The sequence below is a fragment of the Lytechinus variegatus genome, chromosome 3 (assembly GCF_018143015.1).
Source record: "Lytechinus variegatus isolate NC3 chromosome 3, Lvar_3.0, whole genome shotgun sequence".
Classification (NCBI taxonomy): Eukaryota; Metazoa; Echinodermata; class Echinoidea; order Temnopleuroida; family Toxopneustidae; genus Lytechinus; species Lytechinus variegatus.
Window position 1 is genome coordinate 2,736,428 of NC_054742.1, and position 15,359 is coordinate 2,751,786.

Consider the following 15,359-nt stretch of genomic DNA (forward strand, 5'->3'; position numbering starts at 1 on the left):
GGTGTGTTAAGTCTGTCTTGAATATTTGTAAGTTGTTTGTAGCTTAGTCTCAAATTTTTATGCTCTCCCATCAAACATCATTTCTATTGGATTGAATTATCTTGGACTTAATGTAAAAAAAAAACCTTTTGATAACCGTACTATTGAAAGGTTGCGATAGCAATTTCCACAGTGAGTTTTGATAATTCATTTATTTGAAAATTTTCATAACCTCAGGTCAAAAGAATAATAATTAAAATGACTTTAAACCACAAGTTCTTTATTATGGGTACATGCAATACATGTTAAAAGTGCTCTTGTATAATCAGACTGCACCTTTACTATCCTGGTCATTCTTTTTCTGAAAACATATTCATTGTTAATCTGAGAAAACAGAGAGCATGGATTATGAACACATTCCCTATATTTGTTTTCAAAATAGGACAGGAAAAACTTAAGAAGTACATTATTATCACCTTGTTAGTAATGAACATGTGCTCTCTGCAAAGTGTTCCCAGAGGAAGTAACATAAACACATACTGATGTACTTTTAAGGAAATAGTCATTAATTAGTTGTTTGAGCATGGGAAAACAGTAGAATGAATCACAAGCACCAATAACAAATTGATTTATCCTTAGATTGAAAAAAAAAGGAGAAGTTATTTTTTAAATAATTTTCTAGGTATTCAGTCAAATCACATCACAATATTACAAATTCAGTCATTTTAAGTGGTAACTGTTAGTGGAGAAATTCTAATTTTGAAACATTTGGAAAAACATGCAGAATCTAATGGCCATGTTTTGTAACAAGTTATATTTCAACTGAAGTCCTGCTGAATTAATTTTTGAAAGAGAGGGATACATGTATGCTGACAATTTCATTTTAAAGAAAAAAAATGTTCTTTTGTATTTTACACTGTGAAATAGTTAATGGTAGGTATTACTTAATCTCTGCTGTTAAAAAAGTATATATATATATACAGTGCGTCCCAGAAAAAACGAAACCGAGATTTAGCGATAATTTATCATAACTTAATCATAAATAAAATAGACAAATGACCTACCAATGTAAAGCTTAGAATCTCCCCTTTCATCTGGTATTACTTAGATTATTCTTCATTCACGCATGAGTGAGCAAAAACAATTCGAAGAAAGGATGACAAAAATTCATTTGGCGGGGGGTATCTGAATTTCAAAAAGAAAATCACATGTCTAAAAAGTTCAATATCTGCTCTTTTCTTTGATACCTTAATCACAAAAAATGGTCAAGAATTAAAAAAGTTATGAACCTTTGAAATAATGCTTGTATTTCCATAATTTCATTAAATAAGCGTGTTTTCACCGGTGTCCCACAGAAGCTATCGCATGGTAACAAAAGATTTAATGCATGGTTGATCGTCAACAAAACGAAGTGTCGAGTGAGTTTGAACGGGGGCCTGTAAAACTTTTTCATTTTATGAAATTATTGAAGTTCAAGCCTTATTTCAAATAACCAGAACTTTGTTATTTCTTGACCATTTTCTGTAATTGGGGTATCAAATAAAAGACCAGATATTGAACTTTCTGAAAGTGTGGTTTTCTTTTTAAAAAACAGATACGGCCCGCCAAGTGACTTTTTGGTATCCCCTTTTCAAATTGTTTTTGCTCACTCATGCGTGAATGAGAAATAATCTTAGTAATTTCAGGTAAAAGAGGAGATTGTAAGCTTTAAAATGGTAGGTCATTTGTCTATTGTATTTGTGATTAAGTTATGATAAATCATCGATAAATCTCGGTTTCGTTTTTTGTGGGACGCACTGTATATATATATATATGTATATATATATATACATGCGTTTATCTTGTTCAGTAATGAAGGAGGAAAATCAATTATTTTATTATTGAATTTATCTACATCATATGTTCAAAAATAAGCCAAACTATGATCACTAAAAGAGGAAAATTTGAAATTTTCATGAAATCATGTATAATATATTGATTTTTTCCCCCCATTTATTTCAAGGTCTTAATTTGTATTAGGATTGGCATTTAAATCTATTTGATGATGCCCCAAGTGTGAAAAATGAATTGAAACATTGAATATTTCAGGAGCTATTCTCTCCTTGTTATAGCTTTAAATCTCATTTATCAATCTTTCACTATATGCAGCCATCCACAGAGAGAATATTACCACCGATAGAAGCTGTAGTACTATTTGGTGAACCAGTAAGGTGGGAGACCAACTTACAGCTCATTCTTGATGTGTTGATGACAGACGGTCAGTTGGAACTCAAACCTTTAACAGTACCACGGCCACATATCCCAATCTTAGGCTGTAATATGGATCTCCTGTGGATGGCCGAGGCACATCTACCAAGGTTAGTTTCTGGGTTGTTTGCTAAGAGAGAGAATAACATATAAAAAAAAAAACAGAAACAGAATTTTGGAGAACATGAGCTAACAGCACTTGACATTTCATGTCCCCAGATAGTGACTTACTGCATATGAGTAATCTTGCTTTACAGACATCAGATAGATCCAAGCAGTGAAATATTATAGTCGGTATCCCTTTGGAGATATCCCCCATTTTTATTTCTGTTTATCACCTTAGTTTGATTAGTCACTTGTATGTGTTGTTTGCTTTGGTACATGCCACTGCTTTGCTGTTATCGGTCATTAACCAGATATATGATGATTTTTAAATGATGATTGTAAAGTAAATACAGCTAAATATAAAGTAGATGAATGTTTGCCCAAATTCAATGTAGGCCCTCATACTCTAGTCCTCTCTTTGTTCCAACTTTGCCATGAAAAGAAGTATTTTTAAGCAAAAAATATTTGTTTCATATTTTATAGGGGGGGGGGGTAAATTGATATTCAAAGAAAACATTCAGATTTGTTGGACCATCCTCACCAATGATAGATAAATAGATGATATGCATGTATTGTATTTTGGTTTTGTGTAAATGAGTGATCATTCTTGTCTTATTATATTTGCATATAACAATGATAATGATCATACACATGCTAATGTCACAGTTTTATGTTCATCTTTTGCAAGTCTCAAAGTCATAACAAAGTTGACGTGAATTTTGTTGTCTAAGCTGCATTCTGTTGATAGATTACTAGCGCAATGGGCCTTTCTGTGACACACCTTTTTTTTTCTTTTTTTTCATGAAGTCTGTACTCATGCTGTTTGATATAAACTATTAAAGCTCTTGCATTTCTACCTCGTATGTTTTTATTCAGGTTGGGACATGGTTCATTTCTCCTTTGTCTAGAAGCACTGTACAAGGTAACCAATATTTTGAATTACTTTAAAACTAGTTAACACTTCCCATGCACACTCTGAATAGTTATTGGTAATGTTACAGCAAATAATGGGAATTGTCACATGTGAAATGCAATAAACCTCCATTGAACCAGCAAGTTCTTGATTACAAGGTATACACAATATTATTTACTTATGATTGCCGTTAGCTTGGTTTCAAACAGTTAATTCCATATTCATATTGAACTCTCTGCCATCCCATGTATGAGTTTGCTCATCTTTTTTTGTGAGCACTTGAAATCGATACAGATTAGATGTTTGCTCTCCTAGTTGAACTTTGAATGGCAGATGGCACCACATGCCAGAATATTTATTTGTCATAAATTTGAGAGGGATTAAACAGAATTATTACATTTATATATCTAATGATGGGATTATAACAAGTTTTATTGTGCATTAAAGGAGTCTTGTGAGATTTATGTCTTGTATAATGACAATGTATTTTCTGCAGAGTGCTCAAGTGGCAAGTAGTTTTCACTATCATAATGGTACTAGTCCATACTTCATCATGGGGACAGTACACAAGTATTTCAAGGGATCAATATTCCCAAATATGAAAAAAGATCAAAATTAATTCATAGTGTACATGTATGCTTAAGAAAATGTACACATTCTCCAGTGCACATGCGTCTATAGTTTGTGACTTGGAGCTGATTAGAAATGATTTGTGATTCCATCTTAGGTATAAAAGTGTACACTTACTTTGTTGTATTTATTTTGTTCTATTACCTTGTATTTTATAGAAAGTAACAGGGCATGATCTTAGATACACGGTGTTGACAGGGAAGCCAAGTCAGATCACATACCACTATGCTGAGCATGTACTCAAGCAACAAGCTAGGACTATGGGCATTCAACAAAGTGTGAGGACACTTTATGCTATTGGGTAAGTTTCCACAATAAGGATAGATAATAAAAGTCCAGTCCAAATTTTAAAACTAGTTTTATCCCTGTGGATATGGGTTGCTATGGGGAAGGTTTCTAGAATAAAGAGATATGTTCTAAGTTTGGCTATGTGGACGGGGTGGTGTGGATGAAGTTACCTTACACCTTGCAGCAAGTGCCTCTGCTCCCCCCCCCCCCTTCCTTAGTGCCTTTTTGGTTCACGTTTCCTCCTCAACCTAGCCTGATAATGGGTTGTTGTAAAGCACTCAAGTCTGACAGATTGGACACTACTGAGAGTCCTTAATTTTTACCATGGTTCTTTGAAATCTTAGCAAGAAGCTAATTTGATATGATACCATAACGTGTCAATGGCTCTTTAAAATTCATTTTAATTTAGTGTATTTTTAGACAATATTAAGTTTTGCTGTACTTTTCTGAGATGCTTTATTGATGCACAATGATTATATGATTACCATAGGTATTTTAGACTTTTTATAGTTTCAGATACCTTTACATTATCCAATATGCCCTGTATAGAAATATCAAATTTAGAATGATGTTTATACAGTTTCTGTATATGTCTCTCTCTGTTCAGTGACAACCCAATGACAGACATCTACGGTGCTAATCTTTACAACCATTACCTGACGTACATGAACATGAGCCGTGTAAAGAAGTCCATGAGCATAGGTAGCTCCATGAACGACCCTGGTGACAAATACAGACCTTCCCTTGGCGGTACGCCCGGCAGTGATTTCCATGACTCCTCGATTAACCTAGACAAAGACTGGAATGACATCATTGCAGAAGAAGGAGCTGAAAGCATCGAGTCGATCCTTGTATGTACTGGTGTGTACTCTAAAAGAGACAGTGTGGAGAAGATAGAACGTGATTCAGACCTTGATCTTGATCATGGCCACAGGGACTTTAAACATGATCCTGACCTTCTACGACCTTCCATTGAAGTCCAAGATGTATTAGAGGCAATAGAAGAGATATTCAAGATTGAAAAATTTTCTTGACCCTTGTCAGGATTCATTTACTATGTTGTCACTTCACCAAATATTTTCTATTGTTCGACACTTGTGGGCTTTCAGTGTTAGTGGAGGTGTTTCGATGTACGTGTGTGTGCGCATTGAGAATGGAATACGTACTCCTCTATAGTAAACCCCAATAAAGATGAAGAATGATTGAGAGCATTTTAATATTTCAAATGAGTGCATGCCAATGTCCTTTTAGATGATACTTTATTTTGGTTTTTTGTGGCATCCTAGCTGTCATTAGACTTTCCTATTTTTGGCAGCTTAATTCCCTCAACTGTACAAATACACTCCCCAAGACCCTGTTCCATGAAACATTTGCAAATTACTATTTTGACTATATATAGTGGTGCTAAAAAGTTGATGAACCCCACCAGAAAATGAAAATATTCAAAATGTGTTCAAGTTCTGTCATCTTTTAGATATTTATTTGTGAAGTCAAGTGATAAATATTTCATTCAATTCAGTTTGTTTCTCAAGGCTCACCGGACATTGTAGTGTTGTTGTCTTTTTCTGATGGGGTTCACTAACGTGCTAGCAACACTGTAAATATATATTCTTTTTCTATTCCCTTTTTTTCAGCAAATTAAATTTCATTTTTGTTAAAATCGATTGTTTTCATTAAACTTCACAATTTTTAGCTCATCCGGCCCAATGCCATGGCATCCATCATCTGTCGTCCATCCACAATTTCTTCGTCATTTCAAGTCCGATTTTAATTCTGTTTGCTATATATGATAGCACTAGGTGGGGATTCAAAACTTCTGCACAGAATTTTAAAACTCATTAATTATGCTAATTTATGAACATTTTTCAAAATTCACGTAAAAATGCTTCTTCTTTACTTGTTGACCGATTTTGAGTAGAAAATTATTTACGCTATTTAACGCGAAATTTAGTCATAAATCACAGAAAATGCCTCTTCTTTATTTGTTGACTGATATTGATTCTTCTTCCATTTAGTCATTTCTTCATCAGTTTCAATTCTGTTTCCTCAATTTATGTCACCAATATAATTCACTACAGTGTCAACTGGGCTGAAATTAGAAATTGTGTTGAATTTTGTGTAAGATGATGGATGAGCACCAAATCATTGATGTGCTAGTTTGGTTTGAATATTAAGTGTTCCGCAATTTCAAATACAATTTCATTAATGATAGCACATAACGATAAAAAATATAATAGAAAAAACATATTTGGTTACATTCCGATTGAGTGTGGAATGAGGATTAGAACCATGTATGATATTACAGCCAAGTTTTCATTTCTTATGGCTCTTTTGAAAGTTTTGACTTGCAATGTTTTATTAAGTCATCAGTGTTAGATTTATTACCTGATTTTGTCAGACTTTTAAAAAGAATTTAGAGGGATGGTAAATACGTTGTCACACATGCAGGGTATCAATTCTAATAGTGCGCAAACTTGATGTAGTGATATATTGTAGGGATTGGACATAGTCATGAAATCTTGTAAGAGATGATAGATCGAGAAAGAGAGAGGTTAAGAGCTAGAATATCTTGGAAACATGCATTTTATGCTTAGTTGCCGTTTTCTGCTCAAGGCTTGTTGATGCCAAAGAAGAGTGCACATTTTATGAAATGAGGGAACAAGTGTAGCACATAAGAAAATTGGATGTGCTGAAGAAATAGTTTGTAGTTTTGAAATATATTTATTATTAAAAACTACTGTACATAATATATATAGATTTATATAAAATATTATCATGGTTGCCAGATATCATTTAAAGAAGTAAAAATAATAACTGTTTGCCTGTGGAGAAAAAAACTAGAGGGGTTGATGCCTAAGATAGGTTTAGAAATCATGCTTCCTTGAAAACCCGGTAAACTTTGAATGATAGCTGGGGCCCGTTGCATAAAACTTTTTACCTGAGAAAACTCAGGTTGATTTTACCTGAGTTTTTGTCCTGTGTTAAACTCAATGGCAGAAATCAGACTAACCTTAGTTTTCAGTTCTTACCAGAGTTTTCTCAGGTAAAAAGTTTTATGCAACAGGCCCCTGGTGTGCACATTACAGTATACTGGTGTATTATTTTTCCATGGTTGTTGTGCTGTTGAAGACATAATGTATTGTAATTCAACAATTTTATAGCTTATCTTTTATTGTTTTTTAAAGGACATGATAATTTATCACCAATTTGTCCAGCAAAGTCTACTTTGTTTAATTTGTACGTTTTCCTCAACCCTGTTATTTGCAGTTCATATTCAGTTCAGTATTTGTTAATGTAAATCCATGATACTACGTGGATGTTTAGGTAAACAAGGTTATTCCTTTATGCCCTTGTGGAGTTGAATCCATTTTTCGACAAACTAAATATTACTTTTTTGATACCCCAATTTGTATAGCATATCTTTTGAATAAAATATCAGTAGTGAGTTAAGGCAGATATCATTAAACCCATATTTTATGATAGCATTGTCTCTTATTCAAATATATTTCAGATCAGACAGTAATAGATGAATTAAATTTTGCTGCACAAACTCATCCATGTCGTCATTTGATTGAACCAACTGCAGTTGCAAACATATTATTTAATTGAAAAAAGAACTCAAACACCATTTAATTTTTTTTCTTTTGTTCGGATTACTTCTTTTAAAGTCATTGAATGTGTAAAGCATTATATATCATTATCATCAAACTTAAAATGGATTTGATTTCACATTTTGCCATCATGCTTAAAATTTTCTTGTTTAATAAGTGCAATCTTTTATTGCACTATAAAAAATACTTATCTTTTTCCTAACATGTATCTTTTTCCCCTGTTCTATGTTACAAGATAAAGTAAAGGGAGTATTACCTCAGGACATCTTATGTATCATGGGACTATTTTAACTTATTCTTTAGTATACCCCGTATATTGCTGTAATGTTTTAACCATCTAGACAATATATTGTCTTGTTCTTATCATGATGCAACCATGTGCCTGTGTTTTGCTTTTAGAAGCTAACATGCAAATATTTGTAATATGCTAACAAGTATTCTGTACAAACTAGCCTTATGAAAAGGGTAAACTGCAAATAAAATTATCATTTTATTATATTGAGCCGTCTTTCGCTTCTACTTTTTATTCGCTTCTACTTTTTATGATGCATCCTTGTGAAGGGTGAGTATATCCAGATGTTATTTTTTTTAATCTGATAATTAGAGAAACAAACCAATGAAAGTTAAAAGAATATCTATATAAAAAAATGAAATGGTAATGAATGATTTGTGATATGACTTTCAGCTGCTCTGCCATATTTTATACCAATTGTATTCAATTACCATTTTTTTCAGAAATATATTTCATATAAAATTAGACATCCAGGTAACTCTGCTTAAGTCAAATCTCTTGGGATTAGAGAAATATAACACATTTTCAATAAACTGGTCTAAAATTGTTTCGACTTGGGCAATTATTTGACTTTTGGAAGGTTGACCTTGGCAAAGTTACCTGTATTTATAATGCTTTAAGAAAAACAAGTCGTTCATCATAAACCTTGAAAAAACCCTCAACCACACACATACCTCTCTTTGTCTACAAACCCACATCCCCATACATACAATAACATGCTTTCATTCATGTCTGCAATATCATTTAAATTATAATAACATAAATACATTCAATTGATCCACAAAATGCAATCTATGTGCAATTTATTTCATGTATTTACTGACATTGTCCATGGTATGTAACTTAGTCAATAACAGTCAGCCCAGTTAAAAGTACTGATACCAATACTATACAGAATAAGTGATAAAACATGCCCTAGGTATAAGATCGGAATGTTTGCAAGGAAATGATTTCACTCAAGTTGCTCTGGAAGTCAAAACATGCGATACAAATGAGCAACATATCCTTGAAAGCTTATTGTAGTACTCATTTCAAGAGTAAATATTATTTAAGAGTCCTATTACTATAAAATATACAAATCAGCCTTACAATTTGAAATACATGACATTTTGGCATAAGGGCTCCAGTTTGTCTACTCTACAATGCAATAGCATTGCTTCTTCACACTTAGGGTAAAATTCAATAATCATTACAAAATGAGCTTGTTTTATATATCAATATTCACATGTTTTCATATAAACTGATTAAATGTTTTGTATAAAAGTAGAGTTGTATTACAGTACAAGTTACATGATAAACACCAGAGCTATGGCTGAATATGAAAACATACTAAGGTACTTGAAAAACTCAGGGCCTTTTCACACATGAATCTTAAATCATTGTATTGATGATTGCTATTGTAATTGTGACTGGAATCATTCATATTACGATTTTTTACCATATGAAAGGGCAGTCACTCAAATCAAATGAGTTTTTTAACTGATGGCTTATCTATTCTGATTTTGAAGTAGACTTTTAATCTGAACCTGCGAATTTCAATTAAAATGTTTCGTACCACTACCTAACCACATTATGAATAACACCAATACCATAAGGTTTGAGCAAATATTTGTAGAAAATTGGAAGAAACGCAAAATATATTTTGTAGACAGTAATCTTCAACATATTCCAGTATAATGCTTCTTGCACCTGGAAAATCTCTACAAGAGTGCCAATCAGAGTGTAATCACTTGAAATATTTTTACAGGTACCTGCAGATGTGAAATAGGAAAGCTTGGTTAGAATAAAAAATAAACCACTTGATATTTCTCAAAAAGTACACAACACATAATGATAAACATGTTTTAGATAATACAGTGAACATGATATGTGAGAATGATCATTCTACACTGTCTTCAATTTACTGGAAACCCTCCTGTAATAAATCTTGTTTTGAATAATGATTCAAAATTTATATAGTGTCTATTAAAATTCTCTAAACACTTTACACTACAAAACTTAACTACTTAACTTAATTAAACTTACCAAACTCGATAACTTAGTTAACTTAACTACCATCTTTACTACAAATAAATTAACCGAAAATGTCAGACTCCATTATAAATACTACCAGCCTAATTAAAACAAGGTAACGCTATGAAGATAATAATTACATATAGAAAATATTCTCATCAAAGTGCCTTCAAGATGTGTATATAAAATCATGTGTATGTGAATATGAAGCCCGTCCCAACGTTGAGAGGCACTGCCAGTGACTCAGTAGGACAAAGAAGTAGGAAAGAAGCCGTTTGTTGTGTCGTGTCGGTGCAGGAATGTCCTTCGCACACCCCACTGGTGCAGAAACGCCCTTGCGCAATGCCCTTATGCACTTTCCTAAGGGCGTTTCTATGCTCATGCAATACGCTTAAGTGTGGTGCTAAGGGCGTTACTGCACCAACACGAGTTGTACGCTGAGAAAGAACACATCAATCAGTTCCCTGTGAGGCTATGAATGATTGGCTAGGACATAATTTGTGACAGAATCTTAGTATGTAGACTAGTACTGATAACATTTTTATGAAATGGTGTTTCAGTGCATGTTGAATGAGGTTTAGCATCAAGACAGCTTTAATAGGATCATACCACCAATTTAGTCACTTATAGTAAGTATTTAAGTGAAAACTTGGCTTAAAAGCTTGTCAACTTGTGTTCAATTGAATTCAAGGGCCCTATTGCACAAAAACTTAGTATACATGACTTTGCTTTAATATTATTAAATCTATATCATGGTAACATGCAGCTAATCCAAACAACTGTTTCCATGGTAATACTATGGATGTCAATTTACCATAGTTAATAAAATAATTTGCACAGTAAGACTTGTGTACTAAATGATTTGAGTTGATCATTACAAGAAGAAAAATATAAGAAAATTTTGTCCCATGCATTACAAGGCTGAGTTTTGATTTCTATAAAATAATTAGAGCTAATGAAGTTTAGACTTTTTCTGCTAAAGCAAAGTTCTCACAAAACTGATACCAGAAATTTTGTTCTGGAGCTAAGACAGCCAGGATTTCATTCAAACCCCAGACCAGCTGACAACACTAGTTGATAGCCCTGTATAGCTAGATCAAAACAACCCCCCCCCCCCCTGGGAAAAAATAGAGTATAAATACTTAAAAAGTGCTACCACACATTAACCTGATAAATTTTTTTTAGAATGCAAAGAATGAATGTTGAAATACCAAAATACATATGTATAAACAATGACAGAAACACAATCTGGAATATTTGTGGCATAGAATACATTCTTACACATTCTCTCATGACAGGGGTATGACAAACATTTTGCATGTGTGTTTTCATTCATATGTAAAAGCCTATAAAACTGGAAGACAAAATCTAACATGCGATGTAGTTGTGCTTTTTGTATCTGTATTTTTTCAGTGTTTCAGTAGCCTGGGTTTTTTTTTTATCTATAACACAAGCGTTTTAGTAGCCTTGGTTCAATTCAAGTTATGTCTTTACATGTATAAATGAATCTACATCAACATTCTGCCATACTACATGTACATAGCACTGACTACAGAATATGGGTCTGAACTTCAAAACTCAATTCATTTTACAAGAGATGAATCCATATAAAAAAGGATAAGTTGACCTATGGAAACTAATTAAATCCAAAGACCAACATCAGAGGATTGTTTTTTTTTTCAATGCTTTGTCTCCGATTCCACTTTGAAACATGTTACTTTAAATAAATATATCACTGCTTTTAGATCATTTGAGAAAAAAAACTGCAAACACTTAAAATGCCCACCTGAATCATAGAATATCAACTATTTACTGGCAAGACTGTACACATTACACAGATTCAAGTATTCAGCCTTATTATCTACATCAGATTTTCACACAATATTATTTTTCATAACCTCTGAAATAACTGTATATGAGCAAATGTCACACGCCACATTTACAACAATGCGGAATAGACATCTCACTTTTTTTATAGGAAAGGTGAGTTTAAAATGAGTAAGAAAACTCGTGATTTAGTTATGAAATTCACACCATTACTTGGAGGAAATGATACAAGTATGAAAGCAATAAATTTGCTTTCAAATACATCACTAATTCAAACTATCATATTGTGTTCAATATTAGGAAAATATTTACATCAGGTTTAAACTGGGTTTATCACTTCACTTCAAACTTATGTAATTTTTGTATCATTATGCGCCAAAGCAACAATATCACTGTTAAACATAATTGCATCATATTAATAGCCGGTAGACTGTAGAAATTGTCATATTTCCACATTCTAGACTTGTCTACTCATCTAGTCATTAATACAAAAAAAAAATCATCAATATGTGATATGAAATCCACATTTTCTGAAACATAAGAAGTAAAAGCAAATTGTATGTGAAGATAAAAAAAAGAGATGCCTTGATCCTCACACAAATTAAAGTTACAGTACATGTATATTAAGGATAACTTGTCACAAACAGAAGTGAAGGCAAATTGTTATGCCTTGTTTCAAAATAACAATAAACTCATACATTGCCACTAGATTATGCATTCTGCACTATGCTAACTTTCTTGAAAAAAAAATCAATCATTTAATGACACAGCTTAGTAAATTTCTGATACAAAGGTTGAATTGTATATTACAACCCTTGCATGACAGAAGTTAGTTTCAAAGCAAAGTTGAATTAGCAAACATAATGCTTCATTTCTATTGCAAAGCTGTAGCAATGGAATGGAGAGAATGGGCAAGAAGTGATTGAAAATAAATATCATTTGGACAGAAAAAAATCATAATTTATTCCTACAGACACTAGAATTAAAAAAATCTATAGATATTATATCCCTGCAAAAATTACTTGCTCATGACACTCACACTGTAAGACAGAATTTGATACAGTGTACACTACATATTTGTATAACTGGGTTATTCTTTTATTTGGGGGGATGGGGTAGGGGTGACATCAGAATTGATGTAAAACAGGGAATAATTTTGTTTTACAAATTTGAATAGCATTTTTTTGGTCATAAGAGAAAAGCTATCATCTGTACGGTCCCATGTAAAATGTGCTATACAAAAGACTTTTATGCATAGCAGTCTTTTAAAAAATGTGGATCAAACTGCGATGATGCGATACGAGGAAAATTATTCCCTGTAATTCACAAACCGCAAGACTGCTGCCATGAAAGGGTTTTACAATAAAGCATAAAACAGTACAGAACTTGTAATTATTTACATGGTATAGTGCCAGAAATGTATCTCACTGTTCTTACTCACTAATGATAAATCACAAGATGAACCAATCAACATCTGTACAATTCACAATATTGAATACCTGAGCAAGGAAAATTTACCAAGAAAATGTCACAATATCGATAAGAAGGCAACATGCTGAAATGTTCAATCAAGGTAGAATAAAGAAGCTACTCAACTATTGCTATGAATCTACCAGTTTTATTTCTATATTTGGTTTCAGGGAAGTCCATCTTCAACTTCAATTCATTTCTAATGGTTTCATTTCTAGGCGAATGGAAATTCAACTGTACACCAACAAATCCCATCACTATCAAATCATGGGAGATCTATGTGGTATCTCTATCATCAACCTGTAAATGGTGCAACCACAGTGAATTTATGAAATCATACTAAATGGCTGGGGTTTTCTTACAGGTTTCTACTGCAAGTTCCCTGTCAACTCCAGGGGGCCGTTTCATAAAGAGTTACAACTGTTGTAAATGTGTCATTGCGGCAACTACCATGGCAACAGGGCTCAGCAGTCAATCAAAATCAAGGTTTCCATGGTAGTTGCAGTAATGGCAAAGTTACAACAGCTGCAACTCTTTATGAAAAGGGGTCCTGAATTCTGTAATTTCTCAAAGGTTTGTACATGGATAACAAGGTTCCATTATAAGGGATCCTGATCAAGTGTTTCATACTTTGTTAGTGAGTAATCTCATAATCCTTGACAGGAGTTGCCCTAATAATCTGAGCAATCATATTACAAAGTTTTAGTCAGCTGGGACACTCAACAACAACTAATCTAAATTTGAATTACTTGCCATTTATAGTTATAGACCACAAATAACTCCTAAGAAAATAAATAGAGCTTTGAGGAGAAAGAAAAAAGGTATTCAATACATCGGTAATGTTTGAATTTTGACATCATTGTAAATTTCATTTAAAAATGTTGGGTAGGTCTACATGTAAAAATAAAACCCTGTCAAGAACCAAACTCTTGGCAAGCAATATCCTAAAGATAATTAGATATGAGAAGATAGTCAATGTAAAACATTTTCATGAATCACTAACAATTAAGTACTACAAAATTAATCAGTAAAATTGTATACATAAACTTCCTTTTACAAATGGGAATGGTAAAATGATACAAATGTTAGCACACACAAACAATAGAACATGATTAATCAACTATAAATAGATTCTGGCTCATATGACTAGACTCAGTATACCATTAATAAGATGAACAAGCCATTTCTTACATGTTGACACTGCCAAACATTTTTAAAAGATGTTGTTTAATTACAATTTACATAAAGAGAATAAGTTTGTTTTCAATTAGCACAGATCAGTGAATGCAATAAAGGCAAAATTAAAATGAATAATTATGCAAACTGTCAATATCATTAGCAACTAGAGGAAATTACACAAATATACATCAATTGTAACACAATTCATTTTTTTTTTATCTTGAGTTACAACAAAAGCAGTGTTCCTGGAAGATGATCCTTAAAGCTATTAGAAAGTTATGCGTGACTATACACATGACTGGTGATCTTTTCTTGGATGTGTCATCACATTCAATAATTTACATATATTTTTCAAAGTTGGATAAGAATTATTCCTATTTTTATTGCTCAACTTGACTCTTGAAATGTTATCAGTCTCCAACATGTAAACTGTATCTAGTAGAGTAATCACAAATTGCTTTGTTAGGAGGAAAATGTGTTATACCAAATACTCAATGATCTGGACTATACAAAATAATGTCAAAACAGAAAAATATGAATATCTTATTTAGCACAAGAAAAAAAGGTAACAAGTCATATGTAAAGTTGTGCAAAATACAAACAGTTTTATGAAACACATCCAGAGTTTATTTTACTCTATTATTATCCAAATTCATATTTCAAAATGATTTATATCTTTCTTTTAGTGATAAAAGAGTACAAAAGAGAGCGTCATACAAATCTTTCCTATTCTATTGCCTGACATGAAAGTAAATAATGTTCCAAAGATATTGATCAATAATAGTGATCAAATTTTAAATGGTAC

General features: G+C 32.5%; 1 protein-coding gene across 1 annotated transcript; it reads left to right on the forward strand.

The window, feature by feature from the left end:
• Positions 1–2,127: 2,127 nt before the first annotated feature.
• LOC121409983 (haloacid dehalogenase-like hydrolase domain-containing 5) lies at positions 2,128–5,988 on the forward strand (the record flags this gene model as incomplete). The annotated part of the gene is given in 4 exon segments (XM_041601784.1): positions 2,128–2,336; positions 3,208–3,253; positions 4,033–4,175; positions 4,770–5,988. Coding segments are annotated over 4 exon segments (825 nt in total), but the record flags the coding sequence as incomplete, so codon positions are not given.
• Positions 5,989–15,359: the final 9,371 nt, after the last annotated feature.